Genomic DNA, 15,730 nt, shown 5'->3' with positions numbered 1-15,730 from the left:
AGTTGCCTCGAAAAAGACCTGCGACGGGACGGCACTTGTCCCCACAAACCGAAAATCGTTGCCAGCTGCTCCCTGCCGGGGTTCCGCTTCAGGGGGCTGGGAACGAGGTTTGAATAACATCCGAGGTCGGCCTCGAGAGGCTGATTCCCTTAGTAGATTATCTCGGCGCATGGAAATGCCTTCCGGACCGAACTGCCCAAGCTCAAATGGGGGTGGGGCTGAGGTCGGCTGGCATCCAGGCTAGGGTGCTTGTGTGTACATTAATGAGATTTTTTTTTTTTTTACTTAGGGTGCTTTCACACCTGCCTCATTTAGTTCGGTTGAATCGTACTAAAGTTTGTTTCCCTCTTTGGTGCGGTTCGTTTGGTTAGGTGTGAAAGCAGCAATCGCTCTTGGGTGCGCACCAAAAGCGGACCAAACAAGCTTTCTCAGTATGCTTTCAAACGAACTCTGGAGCGGTTTGTTTGTGATGAACATATGATCCGACCACAAACAGAACTAACTGCAAAAGTACTGATAATTTTTGGACTAAACCAGCTGCCGTAGTCAGCTGTGCTGACATAAGGTGCATGCCATTACCTGAATGTTGGCAATATTCTCAGAAGATGAGCATGTCAGAGTTAAGACTAATTAATGCACGCCTCCGCTTGAAGCACACTCGCTGTTTGCAGTGCATTAGAATGTTGTTTTCAAGTCGCATTCACATTTCATTATAGAAATTTATTGTTTGCATACTGTGGTAAATACACACAATGTAGTAGATTATGGCCAGGGACAAAACCAGCCTGCACAGTCGTCTCTCCGTAGTTGTGTAGTTTGCTGGCTTTTCCTCTTCTGTTGGAATTTTCCCACACGTAAATTATGACCAATCTAAAAACAGTTTATGAAATGCGCCATAGCCAGTGAGTGATGTGGATGGGGTCATGTGCCTGCATTCTGGTTTGTTTCAACCAACTGGTTCGGACCAAAGCAATCAGTGTGGTGTGAAAAGGAACCAAAAAAGCTAAGAAAAATGCAACAATGTATAAATGTTTGCCCTTGGTTCGGACCAAATGAACCGAACTAGAGATGAGAAAGCACCTTTTAGCAAATGGCAACAGAGTGAAAAATTTAAGGGGGTCTGAATACTTTCCACTATATATATATATATATATATATATATATATATATATATATATATATATATATATATATATATATATATTATATACACACAGGTCCTTCTCAAAAAATTTGCAACTGAAATATTTCAGGTCTTTTATTGTTTTAATACTAATGATTTGGCATACAGCTCATGAAAACCCAAAATCTCAATAAAATTGCATATTTCATCTGACCAAAAAAAGAAAACTGTTTTTAATACAAAAAAAGTTAACCTTCAAATAATTATGTTCAGTTATGCACTCAATACTTGGTCGGGAATCCTTTTGCAGAAATGACTGCTTCAATGTGGCATGGCATGGAGGCAATCAGCCTGTGGCACTGCTGAGATGTTATGGAGGCCCAGGATGCTTCGATAGCGGCCTTAAGCTCATCCAGTGTTGGGTCTTGCGTCTCTCAACTTTCTCTTCACAATATCCCACAGATTCTCTGTGGGGTTCAGGTCAGGAGAGTTGGCAGGCCAATTGAGCCCAGTAATACCATGGTCAGTAAACCATTTACCAGTGGTTTTGGCACTGTGAGCAGGTGCCAGGTCGTGCTGTGAAAGATTATATGTGCATATATATTCTGTGTATGTGTTTTCTGCAAACTGTCTTTCTGATAACATAAAAGGGGAACTGATGTTTGTGTCCTATTTTTGCTGTGTACAGCGTGTACCCACCCAGCTGTTATCGTCCAACTACAGAGCTATCTATTCCTGGTATTTGACAGCCAAATGCGTGCATTTCTATATTGTTGACATATATGGAGTTATCTTTCTGTTTCCTATGTAGGGTGCGTCCAACTATTAGGGCGTGGATTGATGTATAAGTATCACTGTTTTTCTTGTTGTGTTTTGAGAGCTGCATTCTGAATAAACCATATTGACTTCACTCGTGTGGTTCATTGACCTGCACTCTCCCGAGATCTCGACTGATTGCTGAGCAGAGACTGAGGCACACAAAGACACGGGAACAATTTCCTACAGTGTTTTGGGGGCTCGTCCGGGATACATCCAGACAGGTAAGAGATAAAATTGATTCACTACCTGTTCTGGTTGTATCTTGAGAAACTTAAGGGAAACATTTATACTACTTTTGTATAAAGAAATACATAGATTGATTGAACTGTGTGTATCAGTGCCTGGCCAGTTAATCTTTGAAAATGGGGCAAACATATCCAAAACCAGAACCAAGCGAAGCTCCTAAAGCATGGATGGAAAGATGTAGTTGGGGATATTATACAAATCCATATTTGGATAATTTAGCCGGCTGGACAGAGGGTACACAATGGCGTAGTTATCCTAGGGAAGGAACTTTTGACCCTGGATTCTTACGTAATGCATTTGACCTAATTTATGGTAAACAGGGTGATCCCAATTGGGACTATGATTATATGAAAGAGGGATATGACGTGTGGTATAAAATGGCTGATGTATGGAGAGACAAAACTCGGGCATATGTGCCAAAAGCCGTCTTAAAAACTGTTCCTAACCCAGAAAAACTAAAAAAGAACAGTCCAAAAAAGAACAAACCCACGACTGCCGTGCCAGAACATTGCACTTTGCCACGGGAAAATCCTCCACCTTATGTTTCACCGTCTAATTTGGCGTGCGTTTCAAAAACTTCGCCGCCGCCTGCACCCCTCCAGGTTTCAGAGAAACCTTGCGAAAACAAAAAAGAACAAAAAATAAGAGAAATACCCAAAATTTATCCCTCGCTTCCTACAAGTGAAGGGATCAATTTGGACAATTCTGAGTGTGATGATAATGAATATGCGGACATGCAGGACCTGATTAAGGGTCCCAAAGTGCAGAATGTGGCAGCTGTTTGGATGGAGAAAAGAGGGGGGATTGACATTCAGCCTCCGTCTCCAAGCGCCCTAAAAGACATAATCGACCTGTTACCAAGTCCGTCAAAACCTATACAGTTCGTAGATATGTTAATTAGGACTTCTCGTCATTGCCAACTAGTAGGTGCGGATTATAGATTCATCTTACAATGCAAATTGGGAGATGCGTACAACGAGGAAGCATTAATAGCTGCCGTGGCAGTGTTAGAACCAGGAACTGATAGAATAGAGACGGTAAAGGAAGAGGTAAAGGACGAAACTCGAAAAACAAAAAAGACAGTCATTACTCTCAAATGGCGTGATCAGGCGCCTGAAATGCTCAAAGAATTGGAGAAAAACCTGAAAAAATACTTGCTAAATCTAAAAGCAGCGAACCGTGACTTGTCACAGGTCACTAATTGTAAACAAGAAAAGGATGAACCGCCATCGCAGTTCATGAAGCGATTTATCGATGTTTGGATGAATGTTGGTGGGCTGGATCTAGATGTTAACAAGGAACACCCTATGTTCTTGTCTACTTTCATGGCTAATTGTACTCCCGCTCACCAGGATACACTGAAACATCACCTCAGTGACAGAAGTACTCTGAAAATTAAAGATGCTGCAGCCAAAATTAGAACGTTAGAGTCTGACGGGTTGTTTCAAACTCAGGGTGTTAAGAAAAACGTCGCCTGTGTCGCAGTCCAATCTCAGAATCAAGGCCAGAATAGTGGTAGGAAGAAGGGTAAATGTGATTACTGTCAGAAGCCCGGACATTGGTATAGGGAGTGCAGGAAGCGCATATCGGACAGACAGAACTTGAAAGTGGGGAGGAGGCCACTGTCTGTGCCTATGTATGGTGCTGGACCTGGTTTCCAGGGTCCTCAGCACTATGAGCAAGCAAGGCAGGGTAATTATAACCCCCAGCGCAGCACTGGGCCTGCTGATGCTCTTCCCCCTCAAAACACAGGAAGAGGGGGGCCCAACCCATATTACCATCACTAGGGCCGCCCACAGAGCACAGACCCCAGCCATCACTCCTGCAATGAGGCTTTACTATCTGTCAACTTTGACTCGCTGCTCAGCAGTGATGTGCCAACTGTAGATTTGAATGTAAATGGCTCTATATACAGCTTCATTTTGGACACAGGGGCTACAATGTCCTCGCTGGGGTCTACTTACGAGGGACCTGTCTCTGGACAAACCATTAGCTCTGTGGGAATTGATGGGGTTCCCTTTCAAAGTCACTTAACTCCTCCTTTTTTAGTATTTTGCGCTGATGACCCTGACACTCGATTAAGACATCGTTTTGTGTTTATGGAAGGATCCCCCTTCAACCTTTTAGGAAGGGATTTAATGTCAAAGCTGTGCTTAAGCTTCTGTTTCTCTGGCTCTAAGCTAACTGTCAATAGCTCTGCGACAGAAAATACTTGTTTGATGGCCATCCATGGGGCTGTGGTTCCTCATAATTTCGCTTGCATGTCCCAAACAGGGGATCAAAATTTAAATGGTCTGGGCCTGCCTGATCATTTATGGGCGGCACATAAGAATGACGTGGGCTTCGTTAACTGCCCACCATACGAAGCCACTGTTAAACACCACGACCCTGTATATAGGAAGCAATATCCACTGTCAGAAGATAAAGCTTTGGGTATTGACAAGGTCTTGAATTCTCTAACAGAACAGGGAGTGGTTGTACCATGTAAAAGTTCATACAACACGCCTGTGAATCCAGTGAGGAAGGCTGATGGTACCTGGAGATTCACTCAGGACTTAAGGGCAATTAATGAAATAATTGTTCCAGTGGCCCCTGTGGTTCCTGATGTACCGGCCATCATGTCATCGATAAAATCAGATCATGAATATTTTTCTGTTGTTGACTTGTGCTCTGCCTTTTTCAGTGTCCCAGTGCACCCGAACACGCAGCAATTATTCGCATTTACGCACCGGGGCCGCCAATTCACGTGGACGAGAATGCCACAAGGGTTCGTCGATTCACCTGCAGTCTTCACACAGGTAATCAGGGACTGCTTGTCTGATCTTAACTTGCCCATGAATTCATGTATGTTGCAGTATGCAGATGACATCCTGGTTACTGGGAAAACCATTGCAGACTGTAGGGAGGCTACTGTCTGCCTTTTGCAGCGACTGGCTGACTGTGGTTTCAAGGTGTCAAAACAAAAGATGCAGTTCTGCTTATCAGAAGTCAACTATTTAGGTCATGTGCTCTCTAAGGGCCAAAAGCTGCTTTCACCAGAGCGAATAAAAATAATTGTTGACACAAAACGACCAGCCACTAAGCACGCGTTAATGGCATTCCTTGGTTTGATTAACTACTGCAGGCAGTGGATTCCTGATTGCTCTTATCATGATAAAACACTCAGAAGTGCTTTTACTCATGATGATCCTATGTCAGGTCCATTGACCTGGACGCAGCCAATGCTGCAGTCCTATGAGACTCTGAAGGCCGCCTTATGTTCAGCACCAGCATTGGGGCTCCCAAACTACGCGTTGCCCTTTCACCTGTATGTCACACATTATGGTGACACTGCTAGTGCAGTGTTAGCACAGGAGCATGGGGGAGGGTTTAGGCCATGTTCATATTTGTCAAAATCATTAGACAGTGTAGCCAAAGGGCTGCCAGCCTGTCTAAAGGCGATTGCTGCTGCAGCAGTGATGGTGTCCGACTGTCAAAAGATTGTACAGGGCCATCATTTAACAGTACATTGCGCTCATCAAATTCAGTACATGCTGAAGCATTTATCCACCCAACACTTGTCAGTCCAACGACGGAGTGGGTACGAGGGTGTGCTGCTGAATACTGAAAACATGGTCATAAAACCAACCTCATCACATGACACAGTAGCTCATGCATTACAGCGCCTGATCCATGCACAGGATGATTGTGATAATGATGAACATGATTGTATGGTTACCATAACCACTGACTGCTCCATTAGGTCTGATATGATGTCAACACCCATAGAGGGCGCGAGATCGCTGTTTGTGGATGGCTCGTGTTCTAAGCCACAGGATGGGGTGTATTTGTGTGGTTATGCTGTATGTGAACTACCTGACCATACATTAGAGTCTTTTTCTTTACCTTTTACATCAGCACAGGCTGCTGAATTGATTGCACTCACGAGAGCCTGTATGTTGGCTGAAGACGAGGATGTTAACATATATACAGACAGCAGGTATGCTTTTGGTGTGGCCCACGATTTTGGACAAATCTGGGCTACCAGAGGATATGTTGCTGCCGATGGCAAACCAATCGCACATGGGTCACTAGTGATGGACCTGATACAGGCCTGTAGATTACCTCGTCGTTTAGCCATAATTAAGACGAAAGGACATTCATATTTAAACAACAGTGAGGCCAGTGGTAATAGCCTGGCGGACAAAATGGCAAAAGAGGGGGCTTTATCCGGAAAAATGCCTCCCTGGTTGAACATAGCCGCCGTGTCGGCCGAGCCGCAGGTTCTGACCTGTGGTATGATACCAGATAGAGACTTAAGAACAATGCAAGCTTCAGCATCCGAATGTGACAGGGCCTATTGGGATTCTATTGGTAGTGCCAAGAATGAGATGGGCATTGTAATTGATAAGAATGGCCGCGTCTGTGTGCCAGCCTCATGCGCTTATTTCCTCATTTGGGAATTTCATGGTGTCACACATCGCGGCCAAAGAGGGGTATATGAGGATATGTCTAAATTCTTATGCATACAAGATTTGACAGCAAGAATACAAGACACGTTAGGGAGATGTGTAACATGTGCAATGAATAATACCACAAAACCAGTAGCAAAGCATCAGACTTTACCGCTACCGGAGAGTCCGTTACAACAATGGCAAGTAGATTTTACGCATTTACCTAAAAAAGGTCCGTACAAATACTTATTGGTGTTTATTGATAAGTTTTCAAGGTGGATTGAGGCTTTCCCGTGCGCCAAGGAGGATGCAAAGACAGTCGTAACACATCTAACGAAGGAAATTATACCCAGGTATGGTATACCACTCGCCATTGACTCAGACAAAGGCCCTGCTTTCATTGCAAGGGTATTAATGGATATGACAAAACAGTTACAAATCACGTGGCAACACCACATCCCGTATCATCCACAGTCATCCGGGGTGGTAGAACGAGCCAATAGAACTATTAAGGACAAATTAAGAAAAGCAATGCATACAGTAGGCCACAGTGACTGGCCAAAATTGTTGCCCGTTGTCCTAGCCGAGATGAGAATGGCACCCCATAAGGGTCTTAAAGGGCTATCTCCATATGAAATGGTGATGGGTCGCCCATTCCCCGCTCCCTGGAAAGGAGGCGGGATACTTGGAGGTATTGGATGTGACGTGCCCCTGGGGGAATATGCTAAGTTATTATGTGAGGCCCTCCATGAAAACTGGAGGAAGCTGCATTCGAGTTCTGCACCACTGCCGTTAGACCCGACACACCCGTTCAAAATTGGGGACGAGGTGATGGTCAAACAATTTTTAAAGATGGGGGATTCTTTTGAAGCTACAAAATATAGCTCCCCAACAAAAATCGTGGCGGTAACTCGAACTGCAGCACTAACGGAATCTTTTCCACAGTGGATCCACGCTACCAGGCTGAAGAAAATCCCTGGACAAACTGATAACTAATTTTGTGTGTTACAGGTGTCCCAGGACGTGTGCATTGATGGAAATGCAATGGCAATAATTGTAGAGAAGTAACTATGTCTGTCTAGGTACTGGAGCTGTCCGATACCTTAACAAGCCACTTAGGTAGGGTTTTTCCAAAAAGACCACTACTGCGTCAGGGGGCGGAGAGGCTGTAACAAGGGGCCACTTAGGTAGGGTTTCCAAGAAGACCACTACTGCGTCAGGGGACGGAGAGGCTGGGGCGGTGCGTGACCTGGACTGACTGGGACTGACCACGATTCTTTGCTTGGCTGACTGTCTGTTATTGCATAGCAGAGGAGCTGAACACGCAGCGCTGCTCATGACATAACACTCATCAGCACCAATATCCTTTTGATTTTATTTGCTTTGAAACCATTATTACTATCATTGTTATTATTGTTGTATTGATATTATGCATATTTTCAGAATGCAGATGTATTATGTGAAGGTAATTGCTCTCTGTATGACCTGTACCTTGGCTGGAAGGCCATCCGATAATCTGTTTTGGCAATATGCCAATTCTACTGCTAGAGATGTCACCAATGACTCCTGTTACGTATGTCAACAAATAATGTCATCTGTTGTCAGCATTTCCATGCCTGTCTTAGACCAGTCTGCTTATGATCATTCCTGTACGTTTCTGTATACGTGGCCTGGAGGAAGAGATTATGCATGGCTGCCCAGAGCCCGCTGTGTTGACCATTTTCAGAATGGCTCCAGGCCCCAACACCCTTTTTTACCTGAACATATTGAAATCAGACCTATTTTTCCGAAGAATTTCACTTTCATTAGGTGTTATAAGAGCAACAGTACTAACCCATCCGACCCTAGGGGCAGAATTAGACGAAGCATGTGTAAAGTGGTGCTCAAGGAACAGAGGGAGGGAACTAGCTTCAATGCTACCACTGTACATGTTAGCACCTTAAGGAAAACGTTCCTTAAGATATACCAGAGTGGGAGGTACGGTAATGTCACCTTCAGGTTACACATTGATTGGTGGTGGTATTGCGGCCCCGGAGCAATGTTTAAAGATATACCAGGAAACTGGTCTGGTCTGTGTGCCCCAATTCAGTTATCTTACCCAATCCAGATATTCAAAAAGGTTCATCAGCATAGGCCCACGCACCATCGACTGAGGAGGGACGTGTCTATGAACGAAGTCCCTGAAAACCACCGACTAACCACCCACTGGACTAGGTGGTGGACCTCTATGTTCCCCCAAAAGGGAACTGCTGATCAATGGGTTCATATAGAGGTCCTTCACTATCGACTGGCAAAGTTTGTCAATGACACCACTGATGGTATGACAGGGGTAAGAAGAGAATTAGGTGCCCTGCGCCTGATGACCATGCAAAACCGCCTGGCATTGGACATGCTCCTGGCTGATAAGGGGGGCGTCTGTGCCATGGTGGGGGATCAGTGCTGCACCTTTGTTCCTGCCGAGGATGAAGCTGAAGGAGCCGTGGGCCATGCTGTGGAAGAGTTGAGAAAGATGGCACATAAGCTGTATGGGGATGAAACCAAAGAGAAGGATTGGGGTTGGGGGCTGATGCATTCTCTGTTTGGTTGGGTAACACCCTTTGTGACAATGTTGATTCCAATACTGCTGATTTTATTGGCCGTGTGTATCTTTGGGCCATGCTTAATGCAATGTTTGATGAATAGAGTATATGCTACGATCTCTAGCATGACACCGCCACATCACTATGAACCAATTTCAAAACGTTAAGCTTTCAGCTTAAAAGAGGGGATTGAAAGATTATATGTGCATATATATTCTGTGTATGTGTTTTCTGCAAACTGTCTTTCTGATAACATAAAAGGGGAACTGATGTTTGTGTCCTATTTTTGCTGTGTACAGCGTGTACCCACCCAGCTGTTATCGTCCAACTACAGAGCTATCTATTCCTGGTATTTGACAGCCAAATGCGTGCATTTCTATATTGTTGACATATATGGAGTTATCTTTCTGTTTCCTATGTAGGGTGCGTCCAACTATTAGGGCGTGGATTGATGTATAAGTATCACTGTTTTTCTTGTTGTGTTTTGAGAGCTGCATTCTGAATAAACCATATTGACTTCACTCGTGTGGTTCATTGACCTGCACTCTCCCGAGATCTCGACTGATTGCTGAGCAGAGACTGAGGCACACAAAGACACGGGAACAATTTCCTACATGCTGAAAAATGAAATCTTCATCTCCATAAAGCTTTTCAGCCGATGGAATCATGAAGTGCTCCAAAATCTCCAGATAGCTAGCTGCATTGACCCTGCCCTTGATAAAACACAGTGGACCAACACCAGCAGCTGACATGGCACCCCAGACCATCACTGACACAACAGTCCAGTGCTGCTTCTCTGTAGCCCAAAAGTGGCTTGACCTGGGGAATGCGGCACCTGTAGCCCTTTTCCTGCACACGCATGTGCATGGTGGCTCTGGATGTTTCTACTCCAGACTCAGTCCACTGCTTCCGCAGGTCCCCCAAGGTCTGGAATCGGTCCTTCACCACAATCTTCCTTCACCTCTTCTCGTTGTGCAGCGTTTTTTTGCCACACTTTTTCCTTCCCACAGACGTCCCACTGAGGTGTCTTGATACAGCACTCTGGGAACAGCCTATTCATTCAGAAATGTATTTCTGTGTCTTACCGTGGCAAGGGGGGCGTGGTTCAGCGAGGTCTGCAGTGGGAGAGAGAGCCGCAGATTGATAACACCTGTATCTCGTTCCAGTAATGGGCATGGGGAGAGGATAAAACGCCTGTGGAATCGGAAGCAGGAGGGAGAGAGAGGAACTGCTGATGCGACACCCACATGACCCTGAGTACCCGGAAACGGAAAGTGAGACCGGAACCCGGAAGTGATCTGAGACTGAGAAAGTTACACGTTGATGTGTACATTTGTTTTGAGTTTATTGAAGAAATAAAGAGTAAGCGTCAGCAGTCACGCCGACCCCTTGTCCTCTTCCTTCCTTACCTAAAGAACTTGTTACACTGATGCCGAACCCCGGGAAGGAAGTAGGACCGCGCCGCCGCCATGCAGACATCGTCCTCCACCCCACTTGCGGAGATCATCTCATCCCTCGCGGTCCTACACCGCGAACAACATCAGGCTCTGCTGGACCTTCGGACGGACCAAGAACGGAGATTCGCCGCAATCGTCCAAGGCCAGCAGGAGGACTGCGAGAGGTTCTGGAGCTGGCTCGACGGTTCGCGTGCCAATGCACAAGATGGGGCCACAGGACGATCCCGAGGCCTTCCTCGAACTGTTTCAAAGGACTGGGGAGCTGGAGCTGCTGATGGCCCAGCAGCTCCGGGACTCCTGCCGCAAGTGGCAAGTGCCACAAGGCCGCCGGGCAGACCGGCGCACCGGTTCACATGCCAATGCACAAGATGGGGCCACAGGACAATCCCGAGGCCTTCCTCGAACTGTTTCAAAGGACTGGGGAGCCGGAGCTGCTGGGATTCCTGCCGCAAGTAGCTACTGGCCGGCGGAAGCAACGTGGACCACATTGTCGATCTGGTGGTACTGGAGCTGTTCATCGCTCGGCTCCCTAAGAGAACAGCCGAGTGGGTCCAGTGCCACCGGCCCACGTCACTGGAGACGGCCATCAACCTGGCGGAGGACCACATGGTGGCGTGCCCTGGGGTCGGCGAACCCCCACTAACTTCTGCCTCTCTCTCTCCCCCCTCTGCTTCTCTCTCTCTCCCATCTGTCTCTCTCTCTCGCCCTGTCCCTCTCCCTAGGTCCCGCCCACTGGGCCCCCCTCGTATTCCCCCCATAGGCTGGGGCGGAATGGGCCCAGGGCAGTTCGGGAATTCGAGGGCCCCGCCCAGGGGTCTGTCCATCCTCGATCCATCAAAACCTGATGCAGCCGGGGGCATTGGATACAAGCCGCGTGGTTAAGGTGCGGTGTGTGCACAGGGATGTGGTGGAGTATCCGGTTATCCCAATCACGATTCAGTTTAGGGGAGAAAAACATAGTGTAGAGGTGGCGGTTAGTCCTCACCTCCGGCATCTGCTAATTCTAGGGACGAATTGGCCCGCCTTTGCAGTTTTATTGAGGTCGTTATGTGAGGATGCTGCTTGGGGAAAAAAGGCTAGGATAGGGACGGAGCGAGTACAGCTTGGAGAGACTGAGACGGGACCACTGGAGACGGCTCCAGAGGAACCGAGCGGGATCGAGAGACTGATTCTCTCGGACCGCGATGACTTTCCTCTGGAGCAGTCACAGGATGAGACCCTCAAACACGCCTTCCAACAGGTCCGCTCTATCGGCGGCCAGTCTCTCCATCCCGCCTTGCCCGTCACCTATCCCTATTTCGCCATACTAAAAGACCGGTTGTATCGAGTGACCCAAGACACTCAGACAAAGGTAGATACAACCCAGTTATTAGTTCCTAAGAGTTCCTAACTTGGGACAGGCGGCCACGCTGAATCGCCTCATGACCCAATTTTTTTGGCCAGGCATTCATGACAACGTGCGCAGGTGGTGCGCGTCTTGTCCGGAATGTCAGTTGGTAAACCCACTGGCCGCTCCCAAAGCGCCATTGTGCCCCCTCCCATTAATGCAGGCCCCCTTCGAAAGAATTGGGATGGACCTCATCGGGCCATTAGAGCGATCCGCACGCGGACATCGTTTTGCGTTGGTCATCGTGGACTACGCAACACAATATCCAGAAGCAGTGGCTACATTTCGGCGAAGAGTGTTGCGGACGCACTGTTTCGACTTATCTCCTGGGCGGGGGTTCCGAAAGAAATCCTCACCGACCAAGGCATGGTGTTTATGTCACGTACATTACGCGAACTGTACGGGTTATTGGGCATTAAATCCATTGGAACAAGCGTCTATCACCCACAAACGGATGGCTTGGTCCAAAGGTTTAATCGCACGCTTAAAACCATGATCCGTAAGTTCGTACAGGAAGACGCCAAAAATTGGGACAAGTGGTTAGAACCCCTCTTATTCGCCGTGCGGGAGGTCCCACAAGCCTTCACGGGGTTTTCCCCCTTTGAGCTTCTCTACGGACGCCAGCCTCGGGGGGTGCTGGATGTCCTGCGAGAAACTTGGGAGGAGGGCGAAAAACGAAATTCAATATGTGCTGGACTTGCGAACAAAACTCCACACACTGGGGCGGCTATCCAGGGAGAATTTGTTGCAAGCCCAGGACCGCCAGAGCCGGTCGTATAACAGGGGTTCTAAACTACGCAAATTCACACCGGGAGAGAAAGTGCTTGTATTACTCCCCACGTCAAGCTCAAAATTAATGTCAAAGTGACAGGGGCCGTTTGAGGTCGCACGACAAATCGGGGATCTCGATTATGAGGTGATACGGTCCGATAGGAATGGGGCTCGTCAAATTTATCACCTCAATCTCCTAAAAAATGGAACGAGGTTGAATAAATGTTGTTGGCAACGGTGATCGGGGGAGAGGATGATCTCGGGCCAGAGGCGAGCATCAAGGCACAATCAGTCGCGCTGGCCCCTGGTGGAGATCACCTCTCACCATTCCAACTCGCGGATTTATCTAAGTTACAGGCTGAGTTTGCCGACGTGTTCTCGCCCCTACCGGGACGTACCGACTTGATTCAGCACCATATTGAGACCGAGCCGGGCGTGGTAGTTCGCAGCCGGCCGTATCGATTACCTGAACACAAGAAAAAGGTGGTTCAGGAAGAATTAGGTGCGATTCTTGACATGGGAGTAATAGAGGAGTCCAACAGTGACTGGACGAGCCCGATAGTTTTGGTTCCTAAAACCGACGGCTCGGTCAGGTTCTGCGTGGACTATCGCAAGGTGAATGCTGTGTCGAAATTCGACGCCTATCCAATGCCGCGGGTTGACGAGTTGCTTGATCGGCTGGGCACAGCTCGATTTTATTCGACATTGGACTTAACAAAGGGCTTTTGGCAGATTCCCTTGTCTCCATTGTCCAAAGAAAAGACAGCTTTCACCACGCCGTTTGGATTGCACCAATTTGTCACGCTTCCATTCGGTTTGTTCGGGGCTACCGCTACCTTTCAGCATCTCATGGACAGGATTTTGCGTCCCCATGCCGCATATGCTGCTGCCTACCTGGATGATATCGTGATTTACAGTCACGATTGGCAGCGGCATATGCAGCATGTCAGGGCGGTTCTGAGGTCGCTGAGGGGAACGGGGCTCACGGCCAATCCGAAGAAGTGTGCAATTGGGCGGGTGGAGGTAAGGTATCTGGGCTTCCACTTGGGCCATGGGCAGGTGCGTCCCCAAATTGATAAGACTGCCGCGATTGCGACCTGTCCGAGACCCAAGACCAAAAAGGAGGTAAGGCAGTTCTTGGGGCTGGCGGGATATTATAGGTGGTTTATCCCCAATTATTCGGACCTCAACAGCCCTCTGACTGACCTTATTAGAAAGGGGCTACCAGATACGGTCCAGTGGACGGAGCCGTGCCAGCAGGCCTTCACCCGAGTTAAGGCTGCTCTGTGTGGCGGGCCACTTTTACACTCCCCTGACTTTTCTCTCTCTTTTTTGTTGCAGACTGACGCGTCGGACAGGGGGTTGGGCGCAGTCCTGGCCCAGGAGGTGGAGGGGGAAGAGCGGCCGGTGCTGTACATTAGCCGCAAGTTCTCCAAGAGAGAGGCTAAGTACAGCACCATCAAAAAGAATGCCTTGCCATCAGGTGGACCGTTGTCACCCTCCGCTACTACCTCCTGGGTAGTAGCGGAGTTCACCCTCTGTTCGGATCACACTCCTCTCCAATGGCTCCACCGCATGAAGGATACCAACGCGTGGATCACCCGTTGGTATCTAGCTCTTCAGCCTTTTAAGTTCAAGGTGGTCCACAGGCCGGGTGCTCAGATGGCTGTGGCCGACTTCCTCTCCATAAATGGGGGGGGGTGGGGGCTGCAGGCCGGACGGCTCCCCGGCCTGAGTCGGGCGGTGGGGGTATGTGGCAAGGGGGGCGTGGTTCAGCCAGGTCTGCAGCGGAAGAGAGAGCCGTGGGACGAGCGGTAAGTGAGTGGGTTGGACACAGATTGATAACACCTGTATCTCGTTCCAGTATTGGGCGTGGGTAGAGGATAAAACGCCTGTGGAATCGGAAGCAGGAGGGAGAGAGAGGGACTGCTGACGCGACACCCACATGACGCTGAGTACCCGGAAACGGAAAGTGAGACCGGAACCCGGAAGTGATCTGAGACTGAGAAAATTACACGTTGATTTGTACATTTGTTTTGAGTTTATTGAAGAAATAAAGAGTAAGCGTCAGCAGTCACGCCGACCCCTTGTCCTCTTCCTTGCTTACCTAAAGAACTTGTTACACTTACCCTCTCGCTTGAGGGTGCCAATGATGGCCTTCTGGACAGCAGTGAGGTCGGCAGTCTTACCCATGATTGCGGTTTTGAGTAATGAATCAGGCTCAGGAATTTTTTGCAGGTGTTTATAGAGTTAATTAGTTGATTCAGATGATTAGGTTAATAGCTTGTTTAGAGAACCTTTTCATGATATGCTAATTTTTTTAGATAGGAATTTTGGGTTTTAATGAGCTGTATTCCAAAATCATAAATATTAAAACAATAAAAGACCTGAAATATTTCAGTCTGTGTGCAATGAATCTAAAATATATGAAAGTTTAATTTTTATCATTACATTATGGAAAATAATGAACTTTATCACAATATGCTAATTTTTTGAGCAGGACCTGTATATGACGCTGTCTTCTGAATGTTGGGTTTTGATGGGTGTGCCAAAATGGAGACTTGGAAGTAAATGCCCATGTCTAGGATTGGATAAGATTTGCATATTTAATGAGCTTCAACTCCGCTTGTCTTATCTATGCCCCTGTCAGTTCACATGAGGGATGGATTGTTTTGAAAGCGGCAACTGCAAAGATTCTCTCGACCACAGGGCTTGTAAACGTCTTTATCAAGCAAACATAATGATTTATTTCTCATCCACCCGCAATTGATTAAAATAATATTTCTGTATTTTATAGCCCACACGATCAGTTGATATAAGTGCAAAGCACGCGTACGCGCGCACACACGTGTGCAACCAGATCAAGAAAGAACTTCTGACGAAGGGCGTACGTTTTGGTACACAGCCCAAACACA

The 15,730-nt window shown here is 47.4% G+C and overlaps 1 protein-coding gene across 3 annotated transcripts; it reads left to right on the top strand.

Annotated features, from left to right (window-relative positions):
* Positions 1-1,708: 1,708 nt before the first annotated feature.
* On the top strand, positions 1,709-8,066 carry LOC137063987 (uncharacterized). Of its 3 annotated transcripts, none has more exons than XR_010901463.1 (3): positions 1,709-2,163; positions 4,872-7,740; positions 7,809-8,066. XR_010901463.1 is itself a non-coding variant. In XM_067435320.1 (3 exons), exon 1 carries the CDS (start codon positions 2,305-2,307, stop codon positions 3,973-3,975), a length of 1,671 nt encoding a protein of 556 aa, XP_067291421.1. In that variant the 5' UTR covers positions 2,182-2,304; the 3' UTR covers positions 3,976-4,986; positions 7,633-7,740; positions 7,809-8,066. The 3 variants fall into 3 exon arrangements, 2 of the variants coding, with proteins under 2 accessions (XP_067291421.1, XP_067291420.1); XM_067435320.1 differs by lacking the exon at positions 1,709-2,163 and having other exon boundaries at positions 2,182-4,986; positions 7,633-7,740; XM_067435319.1 differs by lacking the exon at positions 1,709-2,163 and having other exon boundaries at positions 2,182-7,740.
* The last annotated feature ends 7,664 nt before the right edge of the window (positions 8,067-15,730 follow it).

The sequence above is a fragment of the Pseudorasbora parva genome, chromosome 24, assembly GCF_024679245.1.
Source record: "Pseudorasbora parva isolate DD20220531a chromosome 24, ASM2467924v1, whole genome shotgun sequence".
Classification (NCBI taxonomy): Eukaryota; Metazoa; Chordata; class Actinopteri; order Cypriniformes; family Gobionidae; genus Pseudorasbora; species Pseudorasbora parva.
This window is presented reverse-complemented; position numbering and strand designations above follow the sequence as displayed.

Excerpts from the sequence above, each read along its gene's own strand:
- LOC137063987 (XM_067435320.1), top strand. The coding sequence starts at position 2,305 with ATGGGGCAAACATATCCAAAACCAGAACCAAGCGAAGCTCCTAAAGCA.